We start from the raw sequence: 14,614 nt of genomic DNA, 5'->3' as shown, positions 1-14,614 counted from the left end.
TCAAATCCTCAAGAAGAGAAGGGTGTCTCTTCCCGACTTCAAAGTCACAAACCAAAAAGACCAAAAACAAAATTCCTCTCTCCCCACCCCCCACCATTTAACTACACTCTCCTCCTCCTCTTCTTCTTCTTATCCTGATCAGCTCCTGGCTGTCAATCATTCGTCTTCTCCAGCCTGCAAGTGACTCAGCCCGGTTCTCCGCCTCTCACGTTGCTGTCGGACGTTGCGGCCTTGCTTCCTTCCTCCCCCTCTCCGCCTCTGCCATTCCCTAGTCGGATATTCCAGACCTTCCTTGTTTCCACTTGGGGCTCACTCCGATCTCGATTCCTCGCCGCCTGTCCGTCATTCCCACCGCTACCCCTCTTCTTTTCGCTTCGATCGAAATTAGACAGTCGTGTGGAAAAAAAAGTTCTCTTCAGGTCGAATCTATCGCAGCACGAAATCGCTATCTGCAGACCCCGCCTTAGCCGTCGCAAACGAGATTCTCGATTTGTGGCCCCTAGACCCTTCCTTTCTTGGTCGCTGATAGACAACCCCGACAAAGGGTAATTGCAAAAGAAAATGGTAGACCGGGAACCAGGTACCCCTACCTGGAAGTTCACCCAGTGAGTAGAATCCCTTGCATGTCTGTGCTGCAGTGGTGCTAGTTGTTTCCGGTGGATGCGCCGACTTTCGATCTTTGTCGTGTTTTCTTCTACATTCGGGTGAGGATCGAGTGGGTGTCGGGATATTGTGGGGGACTGCGATGTCCGCCCGTTCTCGAGGAAATGACTTGCCCGCAGTATCCGATTCTTGCTGATCATTCTCTAGATGTTTTGGTGACAAGGGAGATGTGGAAGATATTACGGAAGGTATGTCTAAACACCTCATATTCCTGAATATTGAGCTCCCGCTCTACAACCCCGCACCATATCCCTTCAGAGCCGGCTAACATTGCTCGCTCGCTCGCTCGCCAGCGGATATCATCTCAACCGTCGAGTTTGACCACACCGGAAACTACCTAGCTACGGGTGACAAGGGAGGACGAGTGGTGTTATTCGAGAGAAACGAAACGGTAGCAATGCCCTCGCCTTCTCTATGTCCTCAGGACAGACGTTTCTAACAGTCTGTCAGAAAAAAACCTGCGAATATAAATTTCACACCGAATTCCAATCGCACGAGCCGGAGTTTGACTACCTAAAATCTTTGGAGATCGAAGAGAAGATCAACAAAATCAAGTGGTGCAGACGGCAAAATGCCTCCCACTTCCTCCTCTCGACCAACGATAAGACAATAAAGCTTTGGAAAGTCTTTGACAAGTCATTGAAGGTTGTTGCAGAGAACAACCTCTCGAGTGAACTGACTCCTGCGGGTGTCGGTGGTGGAGGGGCTCCCCGTGCGCCCCGTGTATCGTTCAAGGATCCCTCGATGCTGAAGCTGCCCCGCATGACACACCATGACACGGTTGTAGCGGCTGTACCTCGGCGGACGTACGCTAACGCACACGCATACCACATTAACAGCATCTCCGTCAACAGTGATGGCGAGACGTTTATCAGCAGCGACGATCTTCGGATCAACCTCTGGAACCTTAATATTCAGGATCAGAGCTTTAACATTGTGGATATCAAACCTGCGAACATGGAGGAGCTCACGGAAGTTATCACGGCTGCAGAGTTCCACCCGCAAAGTTGCAACTGGTTCATGTATGCCAGTTCCAAGGGCACAATCAAGCTGGCCGACATGCGGCAGCGAGCATTGTGCGATGAACATTCCAAGCGTACGTGTTGTTGTTCTGCGATTATCCCCTTTGTCTGCAAAAAAACCCTCCTCTGACATGGCTTCCTTCGTATAGTCTTCGAGCAAGAAGAGGATGCCTCCTCCCGTTCCTTCTTTTCAGAGATCATATCATCCATTTCCGACGTCCGGTTTTCACATGACGGTCGCTACATTGTGTCCAGGGATTACTTGACCGTCAAGATCTGGGATGTCAACATGGAAAAGCAACCCGTCAAGACGATCCCCATCCACGAGCACTTGCGACCGCGGTTGTGTGACACATACGAGAATGACAGCATTTTCGACAAGTTCGAGGTTGTTTTCTCGGGCGATGCGGAGAACGTGATGACTGGAAGTTACAACAACAACTTCATGATCTACCCCACCGACCCTAGCAAGGAGACGGAGATCGTACTGCAGGCGGATAAGTCTGCTTTCAAGGCGAAGAAGGTTGGCGTCCCCACGCCGATGAACAAGGGTGCGAATGGAAAGAAGAATGGGTCCAGAGCAGGCAGCCCTGTTGGCGTCGGCGGGCGCATGAAGAAGGAGACCGATGCGGATCAAATCGACTTTAACAAGAAGATCCTGCACATGAGCTGGCATCCTTATGAGGATAGTATTGCCATTGCTGCTACAAATAACGTACGTTTACCCCGCCTTTTGATCATATCGGACATGTACTGACCCTAATGCGTGTACAGCTGTTTGTCTTCTCTGCGTTGTAAGTATGTGACAAGTGGCCATAATTTTTAATGGACAAACATGTCATTATGTGATTCAAAGATAAGACAGGTATAAGACAATTAAGGTTTCCTAGCAGCAGCAGTCGCAAATCCAAAATTAAGTTGCCAGTTCCGGTTAAGCATCCATTTCTTGTGCTGTTTCTGTTGGAGTTGATTGTGAAGTGCTTCGTCGTTCCCCCGTTCCTCTTTTAGCCCATTTTTCTTCTTCTCTCCATCCTTGGACGAGGTGTCCGTTCTATCCTGTCTGTTTCGAGGAACATTGTGATGTTCTGTGGTCTTTTGGGGAGGCGTTTAGTGGGAACTTGATATAGAGAAAGACAACGTGGAGCCTGCAGAGGATATCTTAGTCCATTTGGCTGCCCGACGCCTGTTGAACTAATATGCTGTTGTGACGAGGCCATGGTCTCTGTTACCTATTGGGGAGGCGTCGGGCGATTTGACTGCTTATGGCGTGATGAATCCACATCCGGTGCCAATGGAGCAAGACTCCAAATGGCCCGGACTCGATGGTGATACTACTACCTTAGTGCCCCTGAGTAGATACTGAATCTATGGGAAGTTTGAGAGTTCGTTCTTAGCAGCAGCAGCAGTAGTTCTTTAATTCATGTTGATGGTACATATAGTATAGTGAGTGAGTGATGCCAAGTACTGCGTAGGCGAAAATCTGGAGACAACCAAAATTTTCCACACAACTTGTTACACAGACATGTCTTGCATAAAGATTATGCTTTATATCGGACCTATTTGCAGTCGAACATACCTGATGCGGAGTAAAAACCTACAGCTCACTGCCACTCAGCAGCTACTAAGGTTCAACTCGGACCGTCTCCAATTTTGTGTTACCGAGAGTTTAGAGAGACAAGAGACCGTCAGTCAATGACGTCGGGGCCACACCCACGGGGATGCATCACTGTTGGGCCAATCAGCTTGCAGTGACTGTCGCGACCGGAAAATCATGGACCCGAGGGGCGGCACTATTGACTGGAAAGGGGTTAGTGCCATCAAAGGCCTCTCCGCCTTCTGTCGGGAGACCATCCGTGATCGGTTGCGCGCAAACCATCATCACCTACTGGATTTGCTGCTCGCTGGCTCTTCACCTCTTGTTTCGCTTTCTTATTCTTCCCTCTATCCCAGATACTATTCATCGCTCCTGCTGATCGTCTTTTCGTGGCTTCCTGCGTCTTCTTGCCCGTCTGCTATTGGCAGAATCTCTAGCACAGTGATGTCGCTGTGAAATCCAGCTCGAGGAAGAGATACCCCAAGCCGTGTGTAGAGGAACCACCGTGCGAGACCCTCATCCGCAGGCTCACTACCTTCTTTCACCTTTGCCCTGCAGTTGCCTAGTGCTCTGAGCAGGTATCAGTACTGTCAACATTCTATTCATGTGCCACTGACGATGAACTCTTCTGGCAATGATAACTGGCACCCCGGTGGCCCGCCAGCGCACCCGGGGATGGATCAGATGAACCAAGGACCTCGTCCTCTAGGCTCCTTCAGGTATGTCACTGCCTTCTCCAGCCACTGTTGCGTCTTTGTCAACCGCGATGACTGACTGGTGTCTTTTCGCGATCTAGCCAAAACCCACCGCCTCAGCAAGGCCCATCTTCGCAGCCCACGGGACCGGTTCTCCCCCCTCCAGCTGGTTAGGATTTTTACCTCCCTCCTGATTTGTCTCGCGATATGGTTTACATAGCGTTTTCGGACGTTTGGCTGATCCCTGCGCTGCTGTTAGGTCCTTACCACCCTGCGAATCAACCTGGCGGACACTCTCTTCCCGGCCTGGCGGAGCTGAGCCAGGGCCATGCTGGTCCGCATCAGCCTCCCGCCTACGGCCAACACCCTGCGGCTCCTGGTCATAATGCTGGTCACTCGCTCCCGGGTATCGGGCAAGCCATGCAACATCCCTCGCCCCAGTCCATCAACCGGGAACGCGAGCGAGACTCTAGAGAACGCGAGCTGATTGAGAGACAGCGCCAGGAGGAGATGGCCCACAGAGAGCGCGAGCAGCGCGAACGCGAACAGATTGAGAGACAGCAGCTGGAGCGACAACGTGAACAGCAGCACCACCCGGTCCAGAGCCACACAGGGTCCATCCCTATCCATCAGCCGGTGGCCTCGAAAGTGCCAAATTCCATTCACGGCCCCAATGGTCTGCTGTCAAATCTTGGGTCTAACCCGTCAAATGGCCCGCAAGGTTCTATGCCTACGCCGGGAGGGCCTGGTGGCATCTACGGCCCACAGATGCAGCATGGTGAGGGTACACCCAGGTCATACATGCAACATCCAGGTGGACCGCCCGGCCAACCCATGATGGGATTTAATGGCTCTGGCCCTCAGATTCCGGGCAATGTGGCGGCACTTGCCCAGGGCCAGCAGCCAATCCTGAACGTGAGTTACAGCACGCCGCGTGGATCAGTGCTCCACATCACGAAGCCGTGGCTTACGATTCCGTCACAGGATGCACTTAGTTATCTAGATCAGGTGAAGGTTCGCTTTGTCGACCAACCTGATGTGTACAACCGATTCTTAGATATCATGAAAGACTTCAAGAGCCAAGCGTGAGCGTTATACCGCCGCGGGAATCGTGCCTGACTAACTTGACAGCAGGATCGATACACCCGGAGTCATCCAACGGGTTTCCACTCTTTTCAATGGACACCCCGCTCTCATCCAAGGGTTCAACACGTTCTTGCCTCCTGGATATCGGATCGAGTGTGGCACAGAGGACAACCCAGACGCGATTCGAGTGACCACGCCCTCAGGTACCAATACCTTGAGTATGCCCCGTGCTAGACACTCTCTGGATTCTTCTGGCGAGCTTGGTCCATCTGGTGGCATGGGTCCTCACGGACGCGCTGAATACTATGACCAGTCTCGACCTGGGTGGCAACAGCCCCAGCCTCAGCAGCAGCAAGGCAATCTTCCAGGATCATACTCTCCTGGATCCCGCATGATGGGGCCTGGCATGTTTGGACAGCAAGGTGGCCAGGGTCAAGCTCAAGAGCATCACTTTGAATACCCAACCCAGCAAGAGCAACAAGCAGCAGCTGGAGCCGCCGCTATGGCTCACCAGCAGGATCAGCGAGGAGTTTCCCAGCTTCAAGGTGCTGCCTCTGCTGCTTCTGCGGGTCTCACGCGTCCATCCTTGTTGCAGGTGTCAGCAGCGTCTCAACAGGGTCCTAGTCTGACCCAGCCTATGAACAATTTGGCGGGCGTCGGCACCGGCATGCTGCAAGGCTCACAGGATTTGACCAAGCGTGGACCGGTGGAGTTCAACCATGCCATTAGTTATGTCAACAAGATAAAGGTGAGTACTAAACAAGCTATCCGTTATCTAGTTGCTAGGTCAGCTGACATTAAACTTCTTAATAGAACCGCTTTGCAAGTGCCCCTGAGATCTACAAGCAGTTCCTTGAAATACTACAGACCTATCAGCGCGAATCCAAGCCAATCGGGGATGTGTATGCCCAAGTTACTCAGCTCTTCAACACGGCTCCCGATTTGTTGGAAGACTTCAAGCAATTTCTTCCTGAATCTGCAGCGCATGCAAAGCAGCAGGCCGCAGCTCGTCAGGCCGAGGAAGCAGCTCCCATGAGCAATGTTCGCGGCGAGCCGAGCTATCCCAACGCCAATGCTCTTCCTTCTCAGACACCGAACCGCGACGTCAAGATGCCCCCATTGGGCCAGTTCAATGTCAAGGACTCTGCGAAGGATGGCAAGAAACGTCGGAACGGGCCAGGCGCCCCATCTTCCATGGGTTCCTCAATGTCTGGCCCTTCGGCTGCGGATGCGGCGCGCATGGGAGATATGCAGGCTAGGAATCCAGCTCTTCAAGCTGGTAATGCCAACAAGAGGGCTAAAGTTCATCATACCAAGCCTTCCCAGGCAGAAGTTCCTGCTGTTTCTCCCACCCTCGTACCCGCTCTGCCAGAACCGATCCAGCCGACCTTCTCCCTGACCCCTACTCAGGAAGAATTTGCTTTCTTTGACCGTGTCAAGAAGTACATCGGCAATAAGCAGACATTCAGCGAGTTCCTGAAGCTCTGCAATCTGTATTCCACCGACCTCATTGATAGGCATGTGCTTGTGAAAAGGGCGGCTAGTTACATTGGCTCCAACCCGGAGCTGATGGCTTGGTTCAAGCGCTTCATGCATGTTGACGAGCCAGAAGACAAGATCATTGATGTCAAAGCGAAACAAGACTCTGGACTTGTTAATCTGTCTCATTGCCGGTCCCTCGGGCCCAGCTATCGTCTTTTACCGAAGCGTGAGCGCCAGAAGCCTTGCAGTGGCCGTGATCAGCTGTGCTACAGTGTGCTTAATGATGAATGGGCTTCTCACCCCACGTGGGCGTCGGAAGACTCTGGATTCGTTGCCCACCGTAAGAACCAGTTTGAAGATGCTCTGCATCGCATTGAAGAGGACAGGCATGACTATGACCACCATATTGAGGCGTGCACGCGGACGATTCAGCTTATCGAGCCGATTGTTCAGCAATTCCTCGTTATGTCGGAAGCCGAGTGCGCCGCGTTCAAGCTTCCGCCTGGCCTTGGCGGACAGAGCGAGGCCATCTACCAGCGGGTGATCAAAAAGATCTACGACAGACAACGTGGGGAGAAGATCATCAAGGAGATGTTCGAGCGACCAACCCATGTTCTGCCCATCGTTCTTTTCCGTCTTAAGCAGAAATGTGAAGAGTGGAAAGCGAGTCAGGTAAGACATAAGGCAAATTATTTGTTACTTGGTGGATACTGACCTTGGCAATAGCGTGAATGGGATAAAATATGGCGCGAGCAGATGCAGAAGGCATACTGGCGTAGTTTGGATCACCAGGCGATTGCCAGCAAACAAGTTGACAAGAAGCTGTTCGTGGCGAAGCATATCCATACTGAAATCCAGAACAAGTTTGAGGAGAGCCGGAATCTGCGCAAGAGTGGGTATCAGACCGTCAAGCATCAGTTCGAGTTCACCTTTGATGATCCGGCTGTCATCATTGATGCCACGCATCTGCTACTTACTTTCATCGACCGTAACTCTGCTGGGTTTGGTGCCGACCCACAGAAGGTGATGACCTTCATCAAGGACTTTGTTCCCGTATTCTTCGGCATGGACCGTGACACTTTCCACGTGTACATGAATGAACTCTCGAGTGGCGCCTCCCCGATAGATGAAGGTGACGACGAGAGTCTGGCTGCCGAGGAGTCTTCAACGCCGCGCAGTCGGAAGGGCATCAATGGCAAGAAGATCGACCTTCTCCGCGATGTTCTTGAGCGTCGTAGCGAGAAGGTACGCCGTGGTGACAAGGAAGGCAGTACGCCAGCCAGCCGCGATGGCACGCCAGATGCTGTTCTGGTCCCGTCGACTCCGATTCCCGATCCGACAGAGCCGTTTGATGTGGCTGAGCTGAAGTGGATGGAGCACCCCGGGCAGGGTAACTTCAACCAACAGCGGGAGTACAACCTGAACGAGACGTATGAGAAGAAGGCCCACCACTTGTACGCCAACCTCAATATCTACTGCTTCTTCCGCACATTCGAGGTCCTTTACTCGCGGCTGCTGCGCATCAAGCTGCATGAAAAGGATGCTCATGATGATGTCCGTCGTGCGCTAGTGAGCAAACCGGCGCAGGAGCTCAACCTTATTGACAAGTACCCTACGGAGTTCTTCTACGACTGTGACCCCAAGGCGAACCTGTACCAGCAGATCGTGCGTATGTGCGAAGAGGTCATCAAAGGGGATATGGAGCCTTCTCACCTGGAGGAGACGCTTCGTCGCTATTACCTGCGGAGCGGATATCAATTGTACAACCTGGAGAAGATGTTTGCTGGGATATCCAAGTTTGCCGGGGCGATCTTCAACGGGGACTCGAAAGACCGCAGCTCGGATATTATGAACCTCTTCTTTAAGGAGCGGGACAAGGAGGAGACCACGCACAACCAGGAGATTCAGTACCGCAAGCAAGTGGAACGGTTAGTCAAGGACGGTGACATCTATCGCATTACCTACGTAAGTGCTTCTATCTTGGGCTATTTAGACTGCTATCTAACACGAGTTGCCTTAGAACCCTACCACCAAAAAGACGACGCTGCAGCTGTTGACGCCCGAGGATGCGACGTTGGAGAATGAGGAGCTGAGCCAAGAGGCGCGCTGGTCCTACTACGTCTCTGCGTACACGATGCGGGATCCGACCGAGGGGGTGCCGTTCTCTCAGATGCGCATGCCTTTCCTGAAGCGCAACCTGCCGGCCAAGCTGGAACAGGAGGAAGAGTACAACCGCTACTACCGCCCGCTGGTGCACCAGGACGGATTGATCATCCGCATCTGTGCCAACAGTTATCACATTCTGTACGAGCCCGGCAGCTACGACTGGTGGTGGCGGCCGACGGCGCCGGCGGAGGAAGCGGCGGAGGAGGTAGCCAAGGAGGAGGCGGCGGTGAAGGAGCGACGCCGGGACCGGTTTACGGAGAAGTTTGTCAATAACCCGCACTGGGCGCATGGCCTCAGCAAGGATCAAGTGGATGAATCGAACCAGCGATTCCGGTCCTGGATCAAGGGCTCTGACGGAGAGGCTGCAGCAGCTGTCCCGGCGGAAGGCACCGAAACCGAGTCGAAGAATGACAAGGAAGATACGGAGATGGCTGATGTGGAGCAGTCTGCGGTGGAGTCGAAAGAGCAATGAACAGTGCTTTCGCATAGAACAGCGCATGCCTGCAGCGTGCGGCCAAGTCAGCTTCTGCGGGGGATAGCTTGGGCCGGCGCGCCTCCACACTGCAGCATGTGTATGACGAATACAGGGGACCTCCTCTCTACATAAACGGTACATAGTGTCTCTACGGTTGCACGAATGGGAATATTTCTGCTTGTTGGAAAAACGAATCCGCCTGTTGGGATAGCGAGGAGAAGCGACCGGTCTGGGGGTGGACTGGAGCGCGCCTTGCGACCGGCAGGGGGAGAATTGTCTGGCGTGGGGTCGGGGGGGATTGTGATTCTGGGACGGGGTCAACTTTTGGGATGTTTTCTTTTTCTTTATTCCTTATTCCTCCTATTTTTTTTTTTCTTTTTTTCTTTTTTTGCTGCGATTTCAAATTCTTCTTCACTGTGTATGTGTAACTAGGACTATGGGAGTTGTTGATCAACCGATATTGAATGAATCGAATTGGATTGAAGCGGAATGAAATGAGTCTAGACTAGTTGGTTTAGCAGTAGTAGTTAGTAATAGGCGGAAGCTTGCTGGAAGCAGACGAGCAGAGAGACAGCAGAAACAGCAGCAACAGAGTAGCACAGATCAAGATCAGCTTAGCTTCCGTGTGGCCGAACAGCAGATAACCGATACGGGCCGAGACTAGTCCGTCGGCGGTTTTCTGGACGAATCTCGGTGCTGTCTGCTTTTTCTTCAATTGAAGCACATTCATCGCATTGGAATTGAGAGAGGAGTATATAATGGATATTAAATTATTCGCCCATGTCAATAGACTCATAATTTCCCCGGGGAGAATAAAAAAACAGTTGAGTTCAAGGTGACGTGAGGGAGGCAACGCTGGACGAGGCAGAACTAAGTATGTTTGGCCGAGAGTTTGCCGGCGTGACGTCAGCATGAATGGAAAGTAGAACCCTTGAAGATGCAGACACCAAGAGGGAAAAATCAGTAGGAAACCCACCTTTCACTGAGACAAGACACTGTCAGACCCATTCATTGCACTGTAGAAGAGTCTGCGACTCAGTTCCAGCACCATTGACCCTCCCTGCCCCAGAGAGAGGTGGTCCAGCAGCTGGCAAGACCTTAAATACATCCAGCTGGATGCAGGCTGTCTAGACTGCTCCGACCTTGAGCATCGGAGTAATATACACCCTCCTGCATGCCCTTCCTGCAGCACTGGTCGATCGACAGCCACTCAGCAGCCGGCTATCCCCAGCGATCCCCCATAGTCCATGCCGGGATCCATATAGTAGTCGCTCCTTATCCCCGAAGACGCGCTGCTCCTCGCCTTCGTCTAGACCGGGGTAGTGGAACGTGGCGGGGGTTCCGTACCGTATTTCTACCTCTCCGTCACCCTCGTCTGCTTTCGTCTACTTTCTTTCCCCAGTTCTTTTTCTCTCTCTCTCTCTTAATCTTCCTTTCATTCCTCTTTCTCTCCTCTCTCCACTCCTCATCTCTTCGCCTCTCCCTCTCTCCCTCTCTATCTCTCCTGGACAATTAGTCCTTCTCTCCTCATCTCCCTCCCTCCCTCCCTCACAATGTCTGCTTCTGCCCTCTTAAGAAGCCGTGTTCGCCGGCCTTCCTATCTCAACCGGTTGGCCAAGGCTGAAGATCTCATCGACCTCTTCCCCAATGGATCGTATATCGGCTGGTCCGGATTCACGGGAGTTGGTTATCCCAAGTAGGTTGCGCCCGATGTCCCCGCGTGGCAGCCACAGAGGCTAATCCAGATTGTTCCCGGTTTTCAGGAAAGTTCCCACGGCGCTGGCCGACCACGTTGAGAAGAACAAGTTGGAGGGAAAGCTAAAGTACACCCTGTTCGTCGGCGCCTCTTCCGGCGCGGAAACAGAAAACCGCTGGGCTTCATTGAACATGATCGACCGTCGGAGTCCTCACCAGGTCGGTAAGGAGATTGCCAAGGGTATCAACAATGGTCAGATCAACTTTTTCGACAAGCATCTGAGCATGTTTCCGTCGGATTTGGTTTATGTAAGTTTTCATCGGATGCTTCTGGGATGCTTCGGTGGATAGCGACTAATGGTGTTGGTAGGGTTGGTACACAATGAACAAGCCCAAGAACCGCTTGGATGTCGCGGTTATTGAGGCATCCGCCATCACGGAGGACGGTGGCATCATCCCCGGTGCTTCCGTTGGTGCCTCTCCGGAGCTGATCCAGATGGCCGATAAGATCATCATTGAAGTCAACACGGCTAGCCCGTCGTTTGAGGGTCTGCATGATATTGTCATGTCGGACAAGCCGCCCATGCGCAAGCCCTACCTGATCATGCAGCCTGAGGACCGTATCGGTACTCCTCACATCCCGGTCGACCCTGAGAAGGTCGTGGCCATTGTGGAGTCTGACTACCCCGATCAGACTCAGCCCAACGCCCCCGAGGATGAGGGTTCCCAGGCCATTGCCACCAACCTGATTGAGTTCCTGAAGCACGAGGTCAAGCACGGCCGTCTGCCTGAGAACCTGCTGCCCATCCAGTCCGGCATTGGAAACATTGCCAACGCGGTCATTGGCGGTCTGAGCAAGGGTGGTGCCGACTTCACCAACCTCAAGGTGTGGACGGAGGTGCTCCAGGATTCCTTCCTGGACCTGTTTGACAGTGGCAACCTGGACTTTGCCACGGCCACCTCCATCCGCTTCTCCCCGGAGGGCTTCAAGCGCTTCTACGACAACTGGGAGCGCTACGCCGGTAAGCTGCTCCTGCGCCCGCAGCAGGTGTCCAACTCGCCCGAGATCATCCGTCGCCTGGGCTGCATCGGTATGAACACTCCGGTCGAGGTTGATATCTATGCCCACGCCAACAGCACCTGTGTCATGGGCTCTCGCATGCTTAACGGACTGGGTGGATCGGCCGACTTCCTGCGCAGCTCCAAGTACAGTATCATGCACACTCCTAGTACCCGGCCCAGCAAGGTCGACCCCACCGGTGTCAGCTGCATTGTTCCCATGTGTACCCACGTTGACCAGACCGAGCACGATCTGGACGTGGTTGTGACTGAGCAGGTAGGATTCTCCCCCCAGCAAATTTAATTCTTTGCTAACAAGCATAGGGTCTGGCCGACGTGCGTGGTCTTGCTCCTCGGGAGCGTGCCCGGGTGATCATCGACAAGTGCTCTCACCCCGACTACAAGCCCATCCTGCAGGACTACATGGACCGGGCTGAGTTTGAGTGTCTGAAGAAGGGTATGGGCCATGAGCCTCACCTGCTGTTCCAGGCGTTCAAGATGCACCAGAACTTGCAGGAGAAGGGCACGATGAAGATTGACAGCTGGGAGTAGACAGGAGAGTAGAGATATGAGTTATGTACAGAGGTGTTTCTTATACGGTATCTATTTCTGCTGGCTTGGAGTAGAGTGTACAGTTTTCAAAATATTTACAGTTATTCGATAGCTGATTTAGCTGAATAATAAGTGAGATCAAAGCAAGTGGCCTAAACCTTGAGAATTCGATATCCTTTTTACCTGTATAATGAGTACATTTGAATACTGTCAACATCACTGAGAGCATAGCCAGTCATATACTATATCTTAGATAGCCAACGCCCTATATCATATTGATCTTGTAGGACACGGGTTAGTCTTTACTTAGGTCATTCAGATATGTCTTAAAATGCAGAGCAATTAAAAACTATCAACAGTAGCCTTAACCCTCACCTGACTATTATCATCAAAGATATTCCAGGCAGCATCGACATATATCACCATCCATATAATCCCACTCAAGGCTGTAACTATGCTTGTCACTAATTACCATGCTACAAATGGCTATCAACTGACCAGTAAGAAATGCTACAGCTTCAATGTAGAACCATCTATCAGCCACTAAATTTTCAACTGCAAACATGAAATATACCTACTACTTCCATGCTCCCCTCCAACTCCCTTCCTCGTACTGAGGGGACGCTGCCTTAGGACCGAGAATAACTTGACGGTCTGGATGTCCAATCTGACTCAAGGCTATTACTAGTATAGAGTAAGTAGTGAGTCCTCTACACTGCACTAGTTATCAAGTAGTATCTGTGTTGAGAGACGGCTATATGTCGATAATAAGCTTTACCCTAAGTAACTACTAGCACATCACCACGACAGCATACCCATGTATCATCCACGTGGCCCTGTCAGACCATACACCCTCCCCCATCAAGCTGAATAGCTAGCACACCATCATACACATTAATAATGCAGCAATAATCTCCGACAGTCTTATCTCCGCCCGACCCTAAGCTTAACCCCATATCGGACTTAGCGGACATAACCAGAACCATGGATGATTTTATACCACACATATACTATACTATTCTATCATCACTACTTACTATATATAAGATCAAACCCCTGCTATCCTGCACTCCTACCAACCAACTAACCAAGTGAAAAAGAACTCTAGTATCATACAACCCTACAATCATCACCATGTCCAACTCAAATACGATGAACTTCATCTCCATCAACAAACTCACCAACACCCGCGTCCTCCTCATCGGCGGCACCTCGGGCATCGGCTTCGCCGTCGCCCGCGCCGCCCTCGAACACGGCGCCAGCATCATCCTATCCAGCTCCAAGGAAGAAAAAGTCCAGTCGGCCATATCCCGTCTCCAACACCTCTACCCGGACCCGTCCTTCACCTCTCGCATCACCGGGAAGGCATATGATCTGAGTGATCAATCGACCCTAGAAACTACCATCATCTCCTTACTCGACTACGCTACATCCCCATCCATATTCCCCACCACAACCACAACCAACACCTCCAAAGAGGAAAATGGGAGAGTATTAATAAATCATATAATCTACACCTCCGGCACCCGCCCCTCCCGCATCCCCATCTCCCCCACCACCACCAACCTAACCCCACAACTCTACACGCAAAGCGAGACGCTCCGCGTCCTGGCGCCCCTCATGCTAGGCAAGTATGCGAAGTCGTACATGGTGGATGAACATACCTCGTCGATGACGTTTACGTCTGGGGTGTTGGCGTCCAAGCCTGTACCGGGGACGACGTTGGGTGCGATGGCGGGGAGTGCCCTGGGGGGACTGGTGAGGGGGTTGGCGGTGGAGTTGGCGCCCATACGGGCGAATGTGGTGGCGCCGGGGGCGGTAGAGACGGAGATATTTGATACGATTGGGGTGGAGGAGAGGGAGGTGGTTAAGGAGATGTTTAGGAGGGGGACGGTGTTGGGGAGGGTGGGCAGGCCGGAGGATGTCGCGGAGGCGTATGTTTGGTGTATGAAGGATGGGTTTGTGAGTGGGGTGTGGGTGGGGAGTGATGGGGGGGCGTTGCTTAAGTCTGCGATGTAGGTGAGGATGTAGTTGTAGTATAGTATAGTTATGATGGTTTGGGGGGTAGGTAGGGGTGGCTGTACTGGAGTTGTGCTTTGATATGTAGGGGTGGGATATTACGGTA

General features: G+C 52.3%; 7 protein-coding genes across 7 annotated transcripts; 6 read left to right on the top strand and 1 right to left on the bottom strand.

The window, feature by feature from the left end:
• Positions 1-561: 561 nt before the first annotated feature.
• On the top strand, positions 562-2,586 carry BO79DRAFT_280431 (protein phosphatase 2A regulatory subunit CDC55; the record flags this gene model as incomplete). The annotated part of the gene is made up of 6 exons (XM_025688061.1): positions 562-605; positions 811-851; positions 957-1,054; positions 1,114-1,759; positions 1,835-2,400; positions 2,460-2,586. 6 exons carry the CDS (start codon positions 562-564, stop codon positions 2,481-2,483), a joined length of 1,419 nt encoding a protein of 472 aa, XP_025542001.1. The 3' UTR covers positions 2,484-2,586.
• A 980-nt stretch (positions 2,587-3,566) lies between these two features.
• Positions 3,567-9,413, top strand: BO79DRAFT_191053 (transcriptional regulator SIN3). Its single transcript, XM_025680796.1, has 8 exons — positions 3,567-3,998; positions 4,076-4,143; positions 4,234-4,889; positions 4,959-5,059; positions 5,109-5,808; positions 5,874-7,214; positions 7,269-8,507; positions 8,563-9,413. The coding sequence occupies exons 1-8, from the start codon at positions 3,898-3,900 to the stop codon at positions 9,178-9,180; spliced, it is 4,824 nt and encodes a 1,607-aa protein (XP_025542000.1). The 5' UTR covers positions 3,567-3,897; the 3' UTR covers positions 9,181-9,413.
• BO79DRAFT_79342 (uncharacterized protein) lies at positions 9,264-9,656 on the top strand. The gene has a single exon (XM_025689755.1). It carries the CDS (start codon positions 9,346-9,348, stop codon positions 9,613-9,615), a length of 270 nt encoding a protein of 89 aa, XP_025541999.1. The 5' UTR covers positions 9,264-9,345; the 3' UTR covers positions 9,616-9,656.
• Positions 9,602-10,244, bottom strand: BO79DRAFT_208037 (uncharacterized protein). Its single transcript, XM_025682302.1, has one exon. The coding sequence runs from the start codon at positions 9,977-9,979 to the stop codon at positions 9,698-9,700; it is 282 nt and encodes a 93-aa protein (XP_025541998.1). The 5' UTR covers positions 9,980-10,244; the 3' UTR covers positions 9,602-9,697.
• BO79DRAFT_79383 (uncharacterized protein) lies at positions 10,228-10,885 on the top strand. The gene has a single exon (XM_025689756.1). It carries the CDS (start codon positions 10,358-10,360, stop codon positions 10,697-10,699), a length of 342 nt encoding a protein of 113 aa, XP_025541997.1. The 5' UTR covers positions 10,228-10,357; the 3' UTR covers positions 10,700-10,885.
• Positions 10,515-12,685, top strand: coaT (acetyl-CoA hydrolase ACH1). Its single transcript, XM_025680795.1, has 4 exons — positions 10,515-10,879; positions 10,947-11,187; positions 11,249-12,214; positions 12,262-12,685. Exons 1-4 carry the CDS (start codon positions 10,737-10,739, stop codon positions 12,487-12,489), a joined length of 1,578 nt encoding a protein of 525 aa, XP_025541996.1. The 5' UTR covers positions 10,515-10,736; the 3' UTR covers positions 12,490-12,685.
• A 938-nt stretch (positions 12,686-13,623) lies between these two features.
• On the top strand, positions 13,624-14,508 carry BO79DRAFT_280418 (oxidoreductase, short chain dehydrogenase/reductase family; the record flags this gene model as incomplete). The annotated part of the gene is made up of 1 exon (XM_025688060.1): positions 13,624-14,508. One exon carries the CDS (start codon positions 13,624-13,626, stop codon positions 14,506-14,508), a length of 885 nt encoding a protein of 294 aa, XP_025541995.1.
• Between the last annotated feature and the right edge of the window lie 106 nt (positions 14,509-14,614).

The sequence above is a fragment of the Aspergillus costaricaensis genome (genome assembly GCF_003184835.1).
Source record: "Aspergillus costaricaensis CBS 115574 unplaced genomic scaffold BO79scaffold_8, whole genome shotgun sequence".
In the NCBI taxonomy this organism is placed as follows: Eukaryota; Fungi; Ascomycota; class Eurotiomycetes; order Eurotiales; family Aspergillaceae; genus Aspergillus; species Aspergillus costaricensis.
Note: the sequence above shows the minus strand (reverse complement) of the source record. Positions and strands in the feature narration are given on the sequence as shown.

Bases quoted from the DNA above. Each gene is read 5' to 3' on its own strand.
- BO79DRAFT_191053 (XM_025680796.1), top strand. From the start codon at position 3,898: ATGAACTCTTCTGGCAATGATAACTGGCACCCCGGTGGCCCGCCAGCG. The intron at 4,890-4,958 runs GTGAGTTACAGC...ATTCCGTCACAG, and splicing joins GCCAGCAGCCAATCCTGAAC to GATGCACTTAGTTATCTAGA. The intron at 7,215-7,268 runs GTAAGACATAAG...CCTTGGCAATAG, and splicing joins AAGAGTGGAAAGCGAGTCAG to CGTGAATGGGATAAAATATG.
- BO79DRAFT_79342 (XM_025689755.1), top strand. From the start codon at position 9,346: ATGGGAATATTTCTGCTTGTTGGAAAAACGAATCCGCCTGTTGGGATA.
- BO79DRAFT_208037 (XM_025682302.1), bottom strand. From the start codon at position 9,979: ATGAGTCTATTGACATGGGCGAATAATTTAATATCCATTATATACTCC.
- BO79DRAFT_79383 (XM_025689756.1), top strand. From the start codon at position 10,358: ATGCCCTTCCTGCAGCACTGGTCGATCGACAGCCACTCAGCAGCCGGC.
- coaT (XM_025680795.1), top strand. From the start codon at position 10,737: ATGTCTGCTTCTGCCCTCTTAAGAAGCCGTGTTCGCCGGCCTTCCTAT. The intron at 10,880-10,946 runs GTAGGTTGCGCC...CCCGGTTTTCAG, and splicing joins ACGGGAGTTGGTTATCCCAA to GAAAGTTCCCACGGCGCTGG. The intron at 11,188-11,248 runs GTAAGTTTTCAT...TGGTGTTGGTAG, and splicing joins TTCCGTCGGATTTGGTTTAT to GGTTGGTACACAATGAACAA.